The 19,503-nt window shown below is 39.5% G+C and overlaps 2 protein-coding genes across 4 annotated transcripts in view; one reads left to right on the top strand and one right to left on the bottom strand.

The window, feature by feature from the left end:
• PYURF (PIGY upstream open reading frame) overlaps nucleotides 1–19,503 on the bottom strand; it is an 88,075-nt gene that overhangs the window by 5,953 nt on the left and 62,619 nt on the right. The window contains exon 2 of the mRNA XM_070372163.1: nucleotides 4,244–4,355. Coding sequence (XP_070228264.1) covers nucleotides 4,244–4,355 — 112 coding nt within the window. The remainder of the gene's footprint in view (nucleotides 1–4,243; nucleotides 4,356–19,503) is intronic.
• Nucleotides 1–19,503, top strand: part of HERC6 (HECT and RLD domain containing E3 ubiquitin protein ligase family member 6) — a 57,532-nt gene that overhangs the window by 34,172 nt on the left and 3,857 nt on the right. For 2 of the 3 annotated variants that reach the window (XM_005897788.3, XM_070372161.1), the window contains exons 13-20: nucleotides 286–440; nucleotides 3,358–3,471; nucleotides 3,806–3,913; nucleotides 5,605–5,766; nucleotides 8,046–8,189; nucleotides 16,251–16,417; nucleotides 18,551–18,617; nucleotides 19,050–19,120. In XM_005897788.3, coding sequence (XP_005897850.2) covers nucleotides 286–440; nucleotides 3,358–3,471; nucleotides 3,806–3,913; nucleotides 5,605–5,766; nucleotides 8,046–8,189; nucleotides 16,251–16,417; nucleotides 18,551–18,617; nucleotides 19,050–19,120 — 988 coding nt within the window. The remainder of the gene's footprint in view (nucleotides 1–285; nucleotides 441–3,357; nucleotides 3,472–3,805; nucleotides 3,914–5,604; nucleotides 5,767–8,045; nucleotides 8,190–16,250; nucleotides 16,418–18,550; nucleotides 18,618–19,049; nucleotides 19,121–19,503) is intronic. The other variant, XM_070372162.1, reaches the window with a different exon arrangement.

The following is a 19,503-nucleotide window of genomic DNA, read 5'->3' as shown; positions in this document are numbered from 1 at the left end:
CAATCAAGTAAGCATAAATATGAGCTATCAACACATTTTTTTCAGAAACCTGAATTTGAGCTTTTAATTCCAAAGATACTTAATCAGGGAGCAAAAATTTTTTCCACATCTGTGAGTAATAAATATTGTCCAGGATGTTATCCTTCAAAAAGGTTATCCCATGATTTATGGGTTATGCCATCAGAACTGGAAAATATGATCTATTTCTTACATTAAAGAACTAAGAAAACTGAGAGAATTTTTTTGGAGGTGGATATTTATCATGGCTGATTTTACACCTCTCAGAGCGGTGTTGGACATCTTTGCAAGAATCTTCTCTCAACTCACTTGTCCAGATGCTGAAAACTGCCATCATCTCTCAAATGGTTTGCTGGACTGAAACTGTTCAGAGTAACCACAATGTTAAAACTCTTCTGGAAGTGATGAAAGACGTGTATAAGGTAAGGGTTCATGTATATACCATTTTACTAAATCAAGTTCCCTTAGTTCTTAGCCAGTTGAAGTCTTATTTTATTTTCCACAACAAGAATGAAAATATTTGATTCAGACCTTAAATATTTAGAATTTTGTTTGTTTTGCTAACTGGATAGACTCTGGTGGAATATATTACATAGTACATATAATATGTATATAGTGTATATGTAATATATTACAGGCACAAATACTCAGATATGACAATGATTCAGCATTTTCATTAGTGTATATAACATAATCCAGAAGTAACCTAAGATTAGGCTATTAATAAATCTAATAATTATTGGAGGACAGGAAGGAACCAGAGCATTTTAAATAGAAGAGCAGAATTAAATTGGTATTGTTTAATTGAAAAATAATTAGCTAAAATAGATGCTTTTATAAATATAAATTGCTCAATCAGTAACCAAAACAAAAAGAAAGTGAAAGTGAGGTCACTCAGTCGTGTCTGAATCTTTGCGACCCCATGCACTATAGCCTACCAGGTTCCTCCGTCCATGGGATTTTCCAGGCAAGAGTACTATTTCACCACAAAATATCAGTCTCAATAGGAGAAGGTATTATGTGCAAAAGTTAGTGCTTTTCAGAAGTAATAATGCACTCATATTTCTAAAGTAGTGTATTTCCTCCATCTTTATTAAGATATAACTGAAATAGAACATTGTGTCAGTTTAAGGTATACAATGTGTTAATTTGATTTGTTGTTGTTCAGTCACTAAGTCTGTTGCCTACTATCCTCTGTTGCCCACGTCTCATTTTGCCTTCAGTGTTCACCAGCATCAGTGTTTTTTCACGTGAGTCGGTTCTTCGCATCAGATGGCCAAAGTATTGCAGCTTCAGCTTCAGCGTCAGTCCTTCCAGTGAATATTCAGGGTTGATTTCCTTTAGGATTGACTGGTTTGATCTTCTCACTGTTCAAGGGACTCTCAAGAGTCTTCTCCAGCACCACATTATGAAAGCAGTAATTCTTTGGCGCTCAGTCTTTTTTTTTTTTTTTTTTGAATTTTATTTTATTTTTAAACTTTACATAATTGTATTAGTTTTGCCAAATATCAAAATGAATCTGCCACAGGTATACATGTGTTCCCCTCACATCTGTATATGATTACTGGAAAAACAATAGTTTTGACTATATGGACCTTTGTCAGCAAAGTGGTATCTCTGTTTTTTAATATTCTCTCTAGGTTTGTCATAACTTTCCTTCCACTGAGCAGGAGTCTTTTAATTTCATGGCTACAGTCACTGTCCTCAGTGACTTTGGAGCCCAAAGAAATAAAATCTGTTACTACTTCCACTTTTTCCCTTTCTAGACACATATATATTACAAAACACTTATAGTTACTGTTTATTTAGTGTGGTAAGAATACTTAGGATCTACTGTCTTAGCAACTTTCAACTATATAGTACAATATTGTTAACTATGATCGCCATGCTGTGCATTAGATCCCCAGAACTTATTTATCTTGTAACTGCAAGTTTGTACCGTTTGAGCAACATCTCTCCTTTTCTCCCACCCTCAACTCTATAAACCACCACTCCACTCTGTTTCTGAGTTTAGCTTTTTTTAGATTTCATGTGTAAGTGATATCTTACTGTATTTGCCTTTCTCTGAAGTATTTTGCTTAGCATAATGTTCTCACCATCCATCCATGTTGTTGCAAATGGCAGGATTTCCCTGTTTCTCATGGCTGAATACAATTCCATTGTGTATATACGTATGTACCAGTGTATATGCATACACATATATACACACCATATCTTCTTTATCCATTCATCTGTCCATGGACGCTTAGGTTGTTTATTTATCTTGGCTATTCTAAATAATGCTAAAATGAACATGGGACTGTAGATATCTCTTTGAGCGGGTGATTTCATTTCCTTTGGCTCTATACCCAAAAGTGGGATTGCTGGATCATGTGGTAGTTCTATTTTTAATTTTGTGAGGAAGCCTTCATACTGTTTTCCATAGTGCCCACACCAATTGACATTCCCACTAATGGTGCATGGAAGTTCCTTTTTCTCCACATCCTCACCAACACTTCTCTCTTGTATTTTTGATGATAGCCATTCTAATAGCCATAAGGTAATATTGCACTATGGTTTTGATTTGCATTTCCCTAATGATTAATGATGTTGAGCATATTTTCATGTACTTGTTGGCCATCTGTAAGTCTTCTTTGAAAAAAGTCTGTTTGGTTCGTCTACCCATTTTTAAAAATTAGATATTTTGATAATTACTGTGGATGGTGACTGTAGGCATGCAATTAAAAGACACTTGTTCTTTGGAAGAAAAACTTTGACACACCTAAGTAGCGTATTAAAAAGCAGAGACATTACTTTGCTGACAAAAGTCCATACAGTCAAAGCTGTGGTTTTTCCAGTAGTCATGTACAGATGTGATAGTTGGACCATAAAGAAGGCTGAGTGCCAAAGAATTGATGTTTTCGAACTGTGGTGTTGGGGAAGACTCTTGAGAGTCCCTTGGACAGCAAGAAGATCAAACCAACAATCCTAAAGGAAATCAACCCTGAATATTCACTGGAGGACTGATGCTAAAGCTGAAGCTCCAATACTTTGGCTACCCGATGCGAAGAGCTGACTCATTTGAAAAGACCCTGATGCTGGGAAAGAATGAAGGCAGGAGGATAAGGAGACGATAGAGGATGAAATGGTTGGATGGCATCACCGAATCAATGGACATGAGTTTGGGTAAACTCTGGGAGTTGGTGATGGGCAGGGAGGCCTGGCATGCTGCGGTCCATGGGGTTGCAAAGAGTCGGAGCGACAGTCGCAAAGACAACTGAGCAACTGAACTGAGGCATATATAAAAATAGATTAAGTTACTCATTGATAGAAAATATCACAGGTTGTATTTTCTTTAAGGTAAACAAAACTAACTGTCGATTATCAGAAGATATGTTCCACATAAATGAAGTCTCCTTTTTGTTGAACTTTTATGAAGATAGAATAAGAGTGATTAATAGGGAAAAAAACCTGGTAAGAATAATATTTTACTTTCTGAATATTTTTTTGTACTTTAAAAGGGAAAGGGAAATACATTAATAGCTATGTAGCTTCTTTGTAAGTTAAGATCTGAAAATGTCTTCATTGTAATGCTGAATTTGCTAAAGTAGATGCTCTTGGATAACTTAAAGTATCTTTCAGCCACAAAGCAAATGCATTTTCCTAGAAATTTGTTTCTAGGTAATTTAGATTCTTAAAAATGAATTCTATAAAGTATGGAGGTAAATAATTTAGGGTAGTGAGGTAAAGGAATGAAGGTTTCCTTTTCTTTTGATTATCAAAATTCTTCTGTCTTTTTAATTTTTAGATACCTGCAGAAAACTTCAGTCCGATTATTTTCAGTGATTTTCCATTTGTCTTTAATTTGATGTCCAAAATTAAATTATTGCAAGCTGATTCCCAAATAAGAATGCTGGTATGTATGTCTTATTTTTTATTATGTAAAATTTTCAAATATATACAAAGTAGAGATAATGTCGTATTAAACCCCAGCACAAATTTTCAGCAGTCATCAACATTTTGCCATACTTCATTTATCATTTTTTAAATTTTTAGTTGTTACTATTTTTGCTAAAGTTTCTTTTTTTTGCTGTGGCATGCAGCTTGTAGGATCTTAGTTCCCTGACAGAGTTTGATCCCTCACCCTCAGCAGTGAAAGCTCAAAGTCCTAACCTCTGGCCACCAGGGAATTCCCATATTTTTGTTAAGTATTGTAAAGCAAATGCCAGGCCCAATTTATTTTCACCTCTCCGTATTTCAGTGCATTATTTCTGGTGGTTTCACTTTTGTTCATTCTGAGATTCATCAGTGGGTTCAGATGGTGACCACATTCTTCCACTGTAACATTTCCCATTAACCTTTAAAAAAAAAAAATTAAATCATAGTTGGTGTACAGTATTATATAAATTACAGACATGCAATATAGTGATGCACAATTTTTAAAGGTTATACTTCATTTATAGTTATTATAAAATATTGGCTATATCCCTGTGTTGTACAATATATACTTGTAGCTTATTTTGTATCTAATGATTTGTACCCCTTCCCCTGTACTCCTATATTGCCCCTCCCAGCTTCCCTCTCCCCACTGGTAAACACTAGTTTGTTCTCTGTATCTGTGAGTCTCCTTCTTTTTTGTTTTATTCACTAGTTTGTTGTAGTTTTTAGATTCCACATGTAAATGATATCATACAGTATTTGTCTTTTTCCATACATTGTACTTCACTTAGCAAAATGCCCTCCAAGTCCATCCATGTTGCTGCAAAAGGCAAAATTTTGTTAGTTTTTTTTATGGCTGTGTAGTATTCCAAAATCACTGCAGATGGTGACTGCAGCCATGAAATTAAAAGACGCTTACTCCTTGGAAGGAAAGTCATGACCAACCTAGATAGCATATTCAAAAGCAGAGACATCACTTTGCCAAAAAAGGTCCGTCTAGTCAAGGCTATGGTTTTTCCTGTGGTCATGTATGGATGTGAGAGTTGGACTGTGAAGAAAGCTGAGCACCGAAGAATTGATGCTTTTGAACTGTGGTGTTGGAGAAGACTCTTGAGAGTCCCTTGGACTGCAAGGAGATCCAACCAGTCCATCCTGAAGGAGATCAGCCCTGGGATTTCTTTGGAAGGAATGATGCTAAAGCTGAAACTCCAGTACTTTGGCCACCTCATGCAAAGAGTTGACTCATTGAAAAAGACTCTGATGCTGGGAGGGATTGGGGGCAGGAGGAGAAGGGGACGACAGAGGATGAGATGGCTGGATGGCATCACCAACTCGATGGACATGAGTTTGAGTGAACTCCGGGAGTTGGTGATGGACAGGGAGGCCTGGCGTGCTGCGATTCATGGGGTCACAAACAGTCAGACACGACTGAGCCACTGAACTGAACTGAACTGAGTATTCCATCATTTGCACAATTCCTTGGTGCCATAGATTTTATGATCTCTTTGTCTTCCAAATTATAGTTAAATGTTCTTTTACTTAAGTTATTGCAACATGAGTATATATAGCAATGGTTGGCATAAATGTATGCTATATAAAATGTTTATTTGAAATATTAAATAATTTCTTGTATTCCTATGAGGATTCCTAAAATATTTCTTTTTCTAGAAATCTGAAGTGAACAACTACATGGATTTTAGGGGAATAATTCTGCAAAGAAGGGATGAATCTCCTTTATTTACACTTAGCGTCAGACGAAGTCACTTAGTTGAAGATGCTCTATGTCAGTTAAGCCAAGCTGAAGACACTGACCTCCAGAAAATATTAGTGGTACGCTAAAACTCCTCATAATATTTTTACTAATGTGTGTCGGGGGAACATTTATATAATGTGGTACAAGGAGAACCTGTATTTGCAACTATAGTTATCAGCCTAATGGTTTCCAGGATTCCTTGCTTACCCTTCAGAGAAAAGCTCCAGGATGTTTAATTGACCATTGGCTCTATGAGTTAACTAATAGTTAGTTACCTTTGGCTACAGAAATGCTTCATAATGAACCATCCCAAAGCATAGTGACTTAAAATAGTAATTTTACAGATCTGCAGTTCTGCTGAGACTGCTGCTCTAAGTTGAACTCATCTGAGTGGCTTTTCAGATTTTGTCTGTACCTGTTTACATGTTTGAGAATTGGCTAGGGATTGGTTACCTAGGCTTGGCCTGGCTCAGGCAGTCTGGCCCTGACTCCTATGTTGTCCATCTTCTTCCTAGGACCCACAAACATGTTCGCATATCAGTGTCAGAGGTACAAGATAGCAAGGCCCCTCCAAACCCACCTGCCAAGCCACTGCCAAAAAAAAGATAGCAAGCCCAGTTAGACAACAAACATTGGTTTAGTCAAATCAAGTCACATGGCTGAACTCAAGTCAAGGGCTGGCATAATATACTCAGCCTTTTTAATGAGAGGAACTATAAAGCCACATGCGAAAGACCTGGGCCAAGGAGGGGTGAAGAATTGGGGCAATGAATGCATTCAGCAAGCAGTGGGTAGAATGGGTACTTTTGGCTCTAGTTTTAGTCACAGACTTTCCACTGTGTTGGTTCCATTTCCTAGCCATCCTTCACTTCATCCTTGGGGGCATCTGTAGGGTTTTTACTGTGTGGTACTTCAGATCCTTTGCCCACAGAATAAAGATTAACTTTGTAGGTGAGAGCTGGCATCTGTCCAGAGGGGAGTGTATTTTCCTGATATCAGCCAAGAAGGGAAAAGTTAGGTTCTCAGAGAGGAAGTCAGACTCTGAGAGTTGGGTCTCAGGATTCTGATGGAAAATGAGGAAAGGATTTTATAAGCTAGGCTTTCTAGTTTTTGTCTCCCTCTGTACCTATTTTTCTTTAAATCTTGATTATGAGGAAATCAATAGAAAGTGATTCTGCCTACAGGAAATGACAAAGAGGTAAGAAGGTAAACTTCAAGAGAAATCCAATCAAAATATAGACTCTCAACAAGGCAAGGTTGTCGAGCTCTTTATGAGCACGTCCTGACCATAGCAAAGACAACCTTGTTGTATAAATGAGTGGAAGTAAGAAAATCAGAAGCAAGCTTAATTTATTCTTGGTATATCTTGATGGAATGTGAGGCAGGCCCTTGGTGATGATGGACAAGGCCAAGGAGGTAAATCTAGGTAAAGAGAAGTGAAAGAGAACTCTCAGTGAAGCTTGGTGATATTTACATTAAAAAGATGAAAAGAAACAAACAGGAAGGGAAGTATAGAAGGAGTAGTTAGAGGGACTTGCTCAGTGGTCCAGTGGATAAGACTCTACACTTCCAATGCAGGGGGCCTGGGTTCGATGCCTGGTCAGGGAACTAGATTATGCATGCCACAACTAAGAGTTCCTATGCGGCAACTAAAGATCTTGCATATCCCAACTAAAGATACCACGTGCCACAGCTAAGACCTGACACAGCCAAATAAATACATAAATATTTACAACAAAGAGTAGTTAGAGAGATGGGAGGAAATCTAAGATAGGACTCGCACTGCAAATCCCAGAGGTAGACTTTAGAAAAGGGGGACCAGTTCTTGTCGATGCTCAGATGAGGGCTCTGGGCAGTCAGCTCTGAAATTTCCGACAAAGGTGCCATGTCCAGGCTGACAGGGAGGGAGGGCTGTTTATCTGAAGTTCTAATGAGGGGCGAGGCAGAAGAAACCAAATATTTGTTGACCGTAGCCTAAGTTGTAAAGCTTGACTCATGAGAGGAAGCTAGACAAGAGAGAAAAATTGAGAAATTTAGGGGCTCAGGGGTTTGAAGCACATCAAAATTTGATTCAAGATGCTGGTCAGCATAATTGGTGAATGTTGAGTGTTGCCAGAATCTCACTTCACTTGGTTCATGTGGCCATGGGAGGGACCTATGTACTCACTATACAGTAATCTGACAGTAAGCAGGCTCACGGCACCCACTATCAGAAGCAAAGTGAGAGAGCATAGTACGGTTAGGTGAGGAGAGTGGGTTCTGGGAATTCTAGTGATGGCAGGAGGCTTGAAACTTTTCTGTAAATGTCAAGGCATTATATTTTAAATCTGGACCTGACAATGTCCTCTTTTCTCAGGTTGAATTTATTAAAGAAATTCGTTCTGGAGGGGAAGGGGTGAAGTCTGAGTTTTTTCACTGTATATTTGAATCTATGACCAAGGAAGAATATGGAATGTTCATGTATCCCGAAGAGGATTCCTACATGTGGTTTCCTGTCAAAGTAAGTCTTTTATTTGTTTTCTTATGGTTTTTCAGAACAGAAAAAGTATACCATATACTGTAAATGAACACAATACCTGCTAATGTAAAATTAGGTCACATAAAACCTTGCTACTCAAAATGTGGTCCACAGAGCGGAAGTTCCAGCATTACCTGGAACTGTTAGAAAAGCAGAATCTCAGGCCCAGATCAGAATATATATTTTTATAAGATCGCCAGGTGATTTATATGACATTACATTTTTAAACAGCTTGAATAAGGTATATTTGAGACATGATAAATGGTACATAAAATGTGCACTTTGATACATTTTGATGTACATCTATGCCCATGAAATTCAAGACAATGAAAACAAAAGACAGTGAACACATCCATCATCCCCTAGAGTTTCCTCAGGTTCCTTTCTGATCCTGCTTCTCCCTGCTTCTATTCCCTGCCCATGCCTATGCAACCACTGATTCGATTTCTGTCACTATAATTTGAATTTCCTACAATTTTACATAAATGGAATCATAAGTAGTCTTTGTATCTGTCCTTTCACTCAGCATAATGATATTGAGAATCATGTGTGTTGTTGTATCTATCATAGTTCATTCCCTTCTATTGCTGAGTAGTATTCCATAGTTTAGATGTATTACACTTTGTTGAATATTGGGTGGTTTCCTAAATTTTAAGAGGCAGTAATCTAGAGTTTCAAACTAGGAGAGAAATTGTTAACAGAATCCTAGAGATAATTGCTAATTCTAATAAGATGATTCATTTCTGCAATAATTATATTTTTACAAAGATTCTCTATATGTAAACATTTTCTTAAAGTAGTAAAAACTTCATTTCTCTATTAGTGTGTGTGTGTGTTAGTCACTCAGTCGTGTCAGACTCTATGTGACCATGTGGACTGTAGCCTACCAAAGTTCTCTGTCCATGGGGTTCTCCAGGCCAGAATACTGGAGTGGATTGCCATGCCCTTCTCCAGGAGATCTTCCCAATGCAGGGATTGAATCCAGGTCTTCTGAATTGCAGGCAGACTCCTTATCAGCTGAGCCACAAGGGAAGCCTTCTCTGTTAGTAACACAGAGCAAATAATTCTAACAAGAATCACATGTTGAACTTCAATTTATTGATCTTCTTTCCCATAAACTTCCAAATACTCTTTCAAATGATATGATGAAGTTTGGAACCCAGAAAGAAAAGGGTACAGGAAGAGAACATGAATGAGAGTGAAAAAGTACTAAAAGGTGTTTTGTATCTTTTTAGAAGGGCTTCCCAGGTGGCTCAGTGGTACAGAATCTGCCTGCTAATGCAGGAGACGTGGATTTGATCCCTGGGTGGGAAAGATACCCTGGAGAAGCCACCAACTCCAGTATTTTTGCCTGGGAAAATCCATGAACAGAGAGCCTGGCAGGCTACAGTCCATGGAGTCCCGAAAGAATTGGACACAATTTAGCGACTAGATGTTTAGCCACTAAACATCTTTTTGAGAAAGAATGAATCTCTAAAAGATAGGAGTGGCTAAGGTGTGCCATTGGTAGGGTCAACCAGCAAGTTTTTACTGGCTGTTTCTTGAAGTTCCCACATTGTATTAAAACTATAGAAGATTCAGATTAGTGGATAACACAATCTCTTTGCTTTGAAAACATTTTATATATGTAGATAGAGCAATAAGACTAAAATACCAGGAATTTTAGCAAGTTTTTGAAATTTTGTGCTGCTGACTTTGTATTGTAATCAATTCAGTTCAGTTCAGTTGCTCAGTTGTTTCTGACTCTTTGCAACCCCATGGACTGTAGCACACCAGGCTTCCCTGTCCATCACCAACTCCTGGAGCTTGCTCAAACTCATGTCCCTCAAGGCGGTGATGCCATCCAACCATCTCATCCTCTGTCGTCCTCTTCTCTTCCTGCCTTCAATCTTGTCCAGCATCAGGGTCTGTTGTAATAGTTGTTGGGTAATAGGTAGGATAGGGAAGGAAGCACTCTTGTGAGATGAGAAGCCCAGAGATCTAGTCTTGAGTGATGGTGGGTATATAATTTAGCCTCTCTGAGTTTTTAGTTTCCTCAACTGTAAAAATGCCTGCTGCTGCTGCTGCTGCTAAGTCACTTCAGTCGTATCTGACTCTGTGCAACCCCATAGACGGCAGCCTACCAGGCTCCTCTGTCCATGGGATTTTCCAGGCAAAAGTACTGGAGTGGGTTGCCATTGCCTTCTCCGGTAAAAATGCCTAAGTACTAGCAAAACTAATTTCTATTCTGCCTGCTTTATAGAGCTATTGTGAGATTAAAACAAGATAAAAGGTATGTCAAAGTGTGAAGTTCCCTGAAAACTTTAGGTCACTATACAAATTTAAGGGATTCTTTCTTAGGACCTAAAGAAATCAAGGGGGACTGAAGTGATTGGAAAAAGTGTCATTGGAAAATGGAGCCCTGAGGTTAATGACGAAGGATAGGGACTAAATATATCAAAACAATGCAAGTAGGGAATGGAAAGGAAGAAAATAAACCTCATATCAACTCTATGAGATAGGTGGTTTGCCCCATTTTACAGATGAAGAAACTGAGGCACAGAGAGATTAAATAAACTGTCTACAGATATTCATTACCTCCACCATAGTTTGAAAGTGAAAGTGAAGTCGCTCAGTCGTGTCCGACTCTTTGCGACCCCATGGACTGTGGCCTACCAGGCTCCTCTGTTCATGGGATTCTCCAGGCAAGAATACTGGAGTGGGTTGCCATTTCCTTCTCCAGGGGATCTTCCCAACCCAGGGATCGAACCCAGGTCTCCCGCACTGGAGGCAGATGCTTTAACCTCTGAGCCACCAGGGAAGCCCCACCATAGTTTGGCCCCAAGTAAATAACAGGGAGGGAACACAGCTCTACCCATTAACAGAAAATTGGATTAAAGATTTACTGAGCATAGCCCCGCCCATCAGAACAAGACCCAATTTCCCCCTCAGTTAGTCTCTCCCATCAGGAAGCTTCCATAAGCCTCTTATCCTTCTCCATCAGAAGGCAAACAGACTGAAAACCACAATCACAGAAAACTAATCAGTCTGATCACATGGACCACAGCCTTGTCTATCTCAGTGAAACTATGAGCCATGCCTTATAGGGCCACTCAAGAAGGAAGGGTCATGGTGGAGAGTCCTGACAAAACATGGTCCACTGGAGAAGAGAATGGCAAACCACTTTAGTATTCTTGTCTTGAGAACCCCGTGAACAGTATGAAAAGGCGAAAAATTAGGACACTGAAAGATGAATTCCCCAGGTCGATAGGTACCCAATATGCTATTAGAGATCAGTGGAGAAATAACTCCTGAAAGAATGAAGAGACAGAGCCAAAGCAAAAACAACCATCCAGTTGTGGATGTGACTGGTGATAGAAGCAAAGTCTGATGCTGTAAAGAGCAAAATTGCATAGAACCTGGAATGTTAGGTCCATGAATCAAGACAAATTGGAAGTGGTCAAACAGGAGATGGCAAGAGTGAACGTCGACATTTTAGGAATCAGCAAACTAAAATGGACTGGATGGGTGAATTTAAATAAGATGACCATTATATCTACTACTGTAGGCAAGAATCCCTTAAAAGAAATGGAGTAGCTGTCATAGGCAACAAGAGTCCGAAATGCAGTACTTGGATGCAATCTCAAAAATGGCAGAATGATCTCTGTTCATTTCCAAGGCAAACCATTCAATATCACATTAATCCCAGTCTATGCTCCGACTAACCAGTCCATTCTGAAGGAGATCAGCCCTGGGATTTCTTTGGAAGAAATGATGCTAAAGCTGAAACTCCAGTACTTTGGCCACCTCGTGCGAAGAGTTGACTCATTGGAAAAGACTCTGATGCTGGGAGGGATTGGGGGCAGGAGGAGAAGAGGACGACAGAGGATGAGATGGCTGGATGGCATCACTGACTCGATGAACGTGAGTCTCAGTGAACTCCGGGAGTTGGTGATGGACAGGGAGGCCTGGCGTGCTGCCATTCATGGGGTCTCAAAGAGTCGGACACGACTGAGCGACTGATCTGATCTGATCTGATGCTCCGACCAGTAATGCTGAAGAAGCTGAAGTTGAACGGTTCTATGAAGACCTACAAAACCTAGGACTAACACCCCAAAAAGATGTTCTTTTCATTATAGGGGACTGGTTGCAAAAATTGGAAGTCAAGAGATACCTGGAGTAACAGGAAGATTTGGCCTTGGAGTACAGAATGAAGCAGGGCAAAGGCTAATAGAGTTTTCCCAAGAAAATGCACTGGTCATAGCAAACATCCTCTTCCAACAACACAAGAGAAGACTCTACACATGGACATCACCAGATGGTCAACACCAAAATCAGATTGATTATATTCTTTGCAGCCAAAGATGGAGAAGCTACATACAGTCAGCAAAAACAAGACCAGGAGCTGACTGTGGCTCAGATCATGAACTCCTTATTGCCAAATTCATACTTAAATTGAAGAAAGTAGGGAAAACCACTTGACCATTCAGGTATGACCTAAATCAGATCCCTCACGATTATACAGTGGATGTGACAAATCGATTCAAGAGATTATATCTGATAGAGTACCTGAAGAACTATGGATGGAGGTTCCTGACATTGTACAGGAAACAGGAATCAAGACCATCCCCAAGAAAAAGAAATGCAAAAAAGCAAAATGGCTGTCTTAGGAGGCCTTACAAATAGCTGTGAAAAGAGAAGCAAAAAGCAAAGGAAAAAAGGAAAAATATACCCACTTGAATGCAGAGTTCCAAAGAATAGCAAGGAGAGATAAGAAAGCCTTCCTCAGTGATCGTGCAAAGAAATAGAGGAAAACAATAGAATGGGAAAGACTAGAGATCTCTTCAAGAATATTAGAGATACCAAGGGAACATTTCATGCAAGGATAGGCACAATAAAGGACAGAAATGGTATGGACCTAACAAAAACAGAAGATATTAAGAAGAGGTGGCAAGAACACACAGAAGAACTATACAAAAAAGATCTTCACGACCCAGATAATCACAATGGTGTGATCACTCACCTAGAGCCAGACGTCCTGGAATGCGAAGTCAAGTGGGCCTTAGGAAGTATCACTACGAACAAAGCTAGTGGACGTGATGAAATTCCAGCTGAGCTATTTCATATCCTAAAAGATGATGCTGTGAAAGTGCTGCACTCAATATGCCAGCAAATTTGGAAAACTCAGCAGTGGCCACAGGACTGGAAAAGGTCAGTTTTCATTCCAATCCCAAAGAAAGGCAATGCCAAAGAATGTTCAAACTACCACACAATTGCACTTATCGCACATGCTAATAAAGTAATGCTCAAAATTCTTCAAGCCAGGCTTCAACAGTATGTGAACCACAAACTTCCAGATGTTGAAGCTGGATTTAGAAAAGGCAGAAGAACCAGAGGTCAAATTGCCAACATCTGTTGGATCATGGAAAAAGCAAGAGAGTTCCAGAAAAACATCTATTTCTGTTTTATTGACTATGCCAAAGCCTTTGACTGTGTGGATCACAACAAACTTTGGAAAGTTCTTAAAGAGATGGGAATACTAGACTACCTGACCTGCCTCTTGAGAAACCTGTATGCAGGTCAGAAAGCAACAGTTAGAACTGGATATGGAACAACAAGAAAGAAAGAAAGTGAAAGTGAAGTCGCTCAGTCATGTCCAAATCTTTACGACCCCATGGACGCCAGGCTCCTCTGTCCATGGGATTTTCTAGGCAAGACCCTGGAGTGGGTTGCCATTTCCTTCTTCAGGGAACTTCCCAACCCAGGGATCAAACTCAGGTCTCCCGCATTGTAGACAGACACTTTACCGTGTGAGCCACCAGGGAAGTCACATATTTCTTTGAGCCCCTTTTTTCGTGGGGGAGGACAAGAATACTGGAGTGGGTTGCCATTCCCTTCTCCAAGAGATCTTCCCGACCCAGGGATTGAATGCAGGTCTCCCACATTGTAGGCAGACGCCTTACCGTCTGAGCCACCAGGGAAGTCTCTATGGAATAACAGACTGGTTCCAAATAAGGAAAGGAGTACGTCAAGGCTGTATACTGTCACTCTGCTTATTTTACTTATATGCAGAGTACGTCATGAGAAACGCTGGGCTGGGTGAAGCACAAGCTAGAATCAAGATTGCCAGGAGAAATATCAATAACGTCAGATATGCAGATGACACCACCCTTATGGCAGAAAGTGAAGAAGAACTAAAGAGCCTCTTGATGAAAGTGAGAGTGTAAAAGGTGGCTTAAAGTTCAACATTCAGAAAACTAAGATCATGACATCCAGTCCCATAACTTCATGGCAAATTGATGGGAAAACAGTGGAAACAGTGAGAGACTTTATTTTGGGGCGCTCGAAATTCACTGCAGATGGTGACTGCAGCCATGAAATTAGAAGACACTTGTTCCTTGAAAGGAAAGTTATGACCAACCTAGACAGCATATTAAAAAGCAGACACATTACTTTGCCAACAAAGGTCCATCTAGTCAAAGCTGTGGTTTTTCCAGTGGTCATGTATGGATGTGAGAGTTGGACTATAAAGAAGGCTGAGTGCCAAAGAATTGATGCTTTTGAACTGGGGTGCTGGAGAAGACTCTTGACAGTCCCTTGGACTGCAAGGAGATCCAACCAGTCCATCCTAAAGGAGATCAGTCTTGAATATTCATTTCAAGGACTGATATTGAAACTGAAACTCTAATAACTTGGCCACCTGATGCGAAGAACTGTTTCATTTGAAAAAACCCTGATGCTGAGAAAGATTGAAGGCAGGAGGGGAAGGGGACAATAGAGGATGAGATGGTTGGATGGCATCACTAACTCAGTGGACATGAGTTTGAATGAACTCTGGTGAACTCTGGGAGTTAGTGATGGACAGGGTGTCTTGACATGCTGCAGTCCATGGGATCCCAAAGAGTCAGACATGACTGAGAGACTGAACTGAACTGAACTGAATGGATATTCAACTTGCAAGTGACCAAGTAAGGATATAAATTTAAGAGTGATCCCAAAGCCCCCTTAAGCGTTACTGAATACTATACTGCTGGATAGAAAACAAAGAGGCAAAATCCACTAGAATCAGGGATACCTTACAAATAGAGGAAGTAAGACTGATTAGATTAGAAGAGGTCTCCTTTGGAGAGTACTTGTATTGAACTTTTAACTCCTTTTCAAAATTCAAATGCATTTTTAACATTTGTCCTAGGCAATTACACTAGGAAGTAAATAGAGCAAGTAGATTGAAGCACAGATTACTATATGGGTGGCCTAAAGTCAGCGATCAGCTAACAGCAAAGCCGGCACTGGAATTGAAGTCTTGGAATCGTGACCTGTCGGTTGGGCTGCAGTGACGGCCTGGCCAGATATGGCCGGGGTTTACTTCATCCAGGACCTCACAGTGCAGAGAAGAGTGAAGCCAATTTTATCAGGACTCTTTCCTTCTTCCTTCCACAGACCTTCATACTCAACAGCATCAGTTACCTTCCCTGACCCATATGCTTGTCCCTGTAAGCACGCCTGGGTTGAGGGCTGCGTTGTTGAAGGGACCAGCACTCCTCTGACACACCCCTGGCATGACTGACGCCCGCTGCAGGCATAAAGTACACCCTTCCTTCCTGGTGTCATTTTCTACATGAATTTGAAGACAAACACTGAGGGTTCAGGATGGGGAACACATGTATACCTGTGGCGGATTCATTTCAATGTTTGCAAAACCAATACAATATTATAAAGTTTAAAAATAAAATTAAATTAAAAAAAATTCAATAGTGAAAACCTTCATTTTTAAGGTTCACTGAGCATTTTTTTTCATATTCCAGATATGCTGTCAGTCACAAAAAGCAAATTCATTTGTTTAACATTCTGAACTGTTAAAATTTGTATTTTAACTTACAGAAGAATTTTATATTGTATTATAACCTATATAAGAACCTCAAATTTTTATTTTCCTGAAGCTCATTTTGTTTCTAATTTCTGACTCTTAGATAAAGGAACCAAACTTCTTTTTACTAATCTAATTATCTGTTTGGATTATTGATTATATTTAATACATAAAGGATTTTTTTTTTTCTTCTCTAGCCTAAATTTGAGAAGAAGATGTATTTCCTCTTTGGGATGCTGTGTGGACTCTCCCTATATAATTTTAATGTTGTCTACCTCCCTTTCCCACTGGCTCTGTTTAAGAAACTTCTGGACCAGGAGCCATCATTGGAAGATTTAAAAGAACTCAGTCCTTCTTTTGGAAAGTGAGTAAATATAATTTTTTTTTAGGACTGTGTATCTAGTCAGTCTCAGTCCTTCTCAGTTGTTTAGCCACAAATAATGTTACACACAGACACATACACACACACAGATAAGGTCTTCAGGTTCAATAAATGTGCATGCTTTTTAGATGAGTTTGAATTTTAGCATAACTTATAATAAAGTAAACCTTCAGAAGTGGAAAAAAGCCAAATGCTCCTCTAATTAGCAATGGCACAATAAACAGAGCTGTGGTCTAGTCTCTTGAATTTATCCAGATGGAAATAGTTGCTTTGGATAGAACATGATATTCGTAATGAGAATCATGCATGCTATACTGATTTTAAGTCAATCCTATTTAATCATATTTCACTTATTTCACTAAATCAGCATGTCACAAACTTTGGTTTTTCATTTTTATTTATTTATTTTTTGGCTGTGCTAGGTCTTCATGCTGGGCAGGCTTTCTCTAGAGGCAGCGAGTGGGGGGCTACTCCTGTTGTAGTACTCGAGCTTCTCATTGTAGTGGCTTCTCTCGTTGCAGAGCATGGGCTCTAGGGCATGCAGGCTTCAGTAGCTGCAGCACATGGGTCAGTAGCTGCGGCTCCCAGGCTCTAGAGCACAGGCTCAGTAGTTGTGGTGCACGGGCACAGTTGCTCCGCAGCATGTGGGATCTTCCCGGATCAGAGATCGAACCCGTGTCTCCTGCATTTGTAGGCAGATTCTTTACTACTGAGCCAGGAGGAAAGCCCATGAACTTTATTTTTTAAGGATTGAAAAATGCTTGTTCTAGGTTAAAAGGCCAACTATATTCTCTAAAGAAAAAACTGGCAACACATGATAGACAATGGATTAATATCTTTGTATAATATAGATATGACTATATGTATATATATAAACTCAAAAAATATGCTCAATCTTACTAGTAACCAAGAAACTGCAGATGAAAATGAGATATAATTTTTCTGCTTATAGACTGACAACTGTTACAAAGTTTTTCATACAGCATAGAGTTGGCAACAGATGGAAGAAAAAGATTCTCTTCCTGTGTACTGTTAGTGAAAGAAAACACTGGCTAGATTTATACCATATACTCTGACAGTATAGAGCAGGGCTTTTCAACCTTGGCAGTACACACATTTTGGGCTAGATAATTCTTTGTTGTGAAAGACTGACTTGGACATTGTAGAGATGCCTAGCAGCATACAGGACTGCTACCCACTAGATGCCAGTACTAAGTGAAAGTTGTTCAGTTGTGTCAGACTTTTTGCGACCCCAAGGACTTTACAGTCCATGGAATTCTCCAGAATACTGGAGTGGGTAGCCTTTCCCTTCTCCAGGGGATCTTCCCAACCCAGGGATCAAACCCAGCTCTCCTGCATTGCAGGTGGATTCTTTTCACCAGCTGAGCCACAAGGAAAATCCAAGAATACTGGAGTGGGTAGGTAGCCTATTCCTTCTCCAGCGGATCTTCCTGACACAGGAATCTCCTGCATTGCAGGCAGATTCTTTACCAACTGAACTATCAGGGAAGCTTGCTCAAACTCATGTCCATCGAGTTGGTAATGCCATCCAACCAGCTCATCCTCTGTCATCCCCTTCTCTTACTGCCTTCAATCTTTCCCAGCATTAGGATCTTTTCCAACGAGTCAGTTCTTTGCGTCAGATGGCCAAAGTATTGGAGTTTCAGCTTCAGCTTCAGTCCTTCCAATGAATATTCAGGACTGATTTCCTTTAGGATTGACTGGTTTGATCTTGCAGTCCAAGGGACCCCCTTTAATCATAACACTCCCTTTAACTGTGACAACCAAAGATGTCTCCAGATTTTGCCAAATGTCCCCTGGGAGACAAAATAAGGCCTGGTTCAGGGGAAGGGCTGGTCTAGGGGAAGGGGCTCCTTTCTGAAAATTTCCACCAAGATTCAGCAGTGTCCACATGATAGGCAGTAATCTGACCAATCAAACTTGTAAAGGTTAACTCTAGGAAGAGGGAATGGGAAGGTGGAGAAGAAGAAATTCCCATGACTTTTAATACACTTTATAAATTTTTATACTGTTCCCATTTTTTCCATTGACCGTTTATTTCTTTTGAAGTTGTGTAGGAATAATATGTATATTTTAAACCAAAATTTTCCTTAGGTGCTTGCAAGAAGTTCTAAATGATGATGCTAATGACATTGAAGAAGAATTTGGCCTACGTTTTTCTGTGAGTACTAATGGAAATCAGATTATAGTTTATATTAATGTTTTTAAAAATGTTTTTTATTATAGTATCTTATATATTGGATGTGTTTTTTGAAGGGTATTATACTTCGGTACTGTAAGACTTTTCCCCCACTTGCTCCTCATTTGATGCCTTATGTCTATACACTCTAAAAGTGAAAAGATAGCAATTATTCAATCAATGTGAACACCGTAAAAAATTAAATGGAATGATATATGCATAAAGCAATATATAGCATATACTATGGTATGTTTTTATTTATATATATAGTTAGATGATTGAACTATATAAATAATTATTTAATGCCTAGTTATTTAAAGTTTTATAGGGAAGAATGTACTAGCAATAATGGTCTTGTGGTTGACTATTCAGACTTTCTTTCATGTTTGGTACCTGAATATATTTTGGTTACAGATACACTGGGACCAAAATGATGTTGATTTAATTCCAAATGGGATTTCTGTATTTGTAGACCAAAGCAACAAGTAAGTTTGAGACATCGCACATCTATTTTGAATACACATAAAATGTTTATATCACTATGCTTTATAAATATATTTTGTCTTTTGCTGTGCTCAGTCGCTCAGCTGTGTCCGACTCTTTGTGACCCCAATGGACTGTAGCCCACCAGGCTCCTCTGTCCGGTGGGACTCTCCAGGCAAGAATACTGGAATGGGTTGCCATACCTTCCTCCAGGGGATCTTCCCAACCCAGGGACTGAACCCAGGTCTCCTGCATTTCAGACAGATTCTTTACCATCTGAGCTACCCAGTCTTTCCAGATGATCATTTTAGCTTCTGATCTTTTTCAAAGGATTAAAGGTTACAGGGAAAAGAAGGGACGAAAGGAGTCAAGATTAAATATTTCC

The sequence above is a fragment of the Bos mutus genome, chromosome 6 (assembly GCF_027580195.1).
Source record: "Bos mutus isolate GX-2022 chromosome 6, NWIPB_WYAK_1.1, whole genome shotgun sequence".
In the NCBI taxonomy this organism is placed as follows: Eukaryota; Metazoa; Chordata; class Mammalia; order Artiodactyla; family Bovidae; genus Bos; species Bos mutus.
The sequence above is the reverse complement of the archived record's forward strand: the minus strand, read 5'-3'. Positions and strand labels throughout refer to the sequence as shown.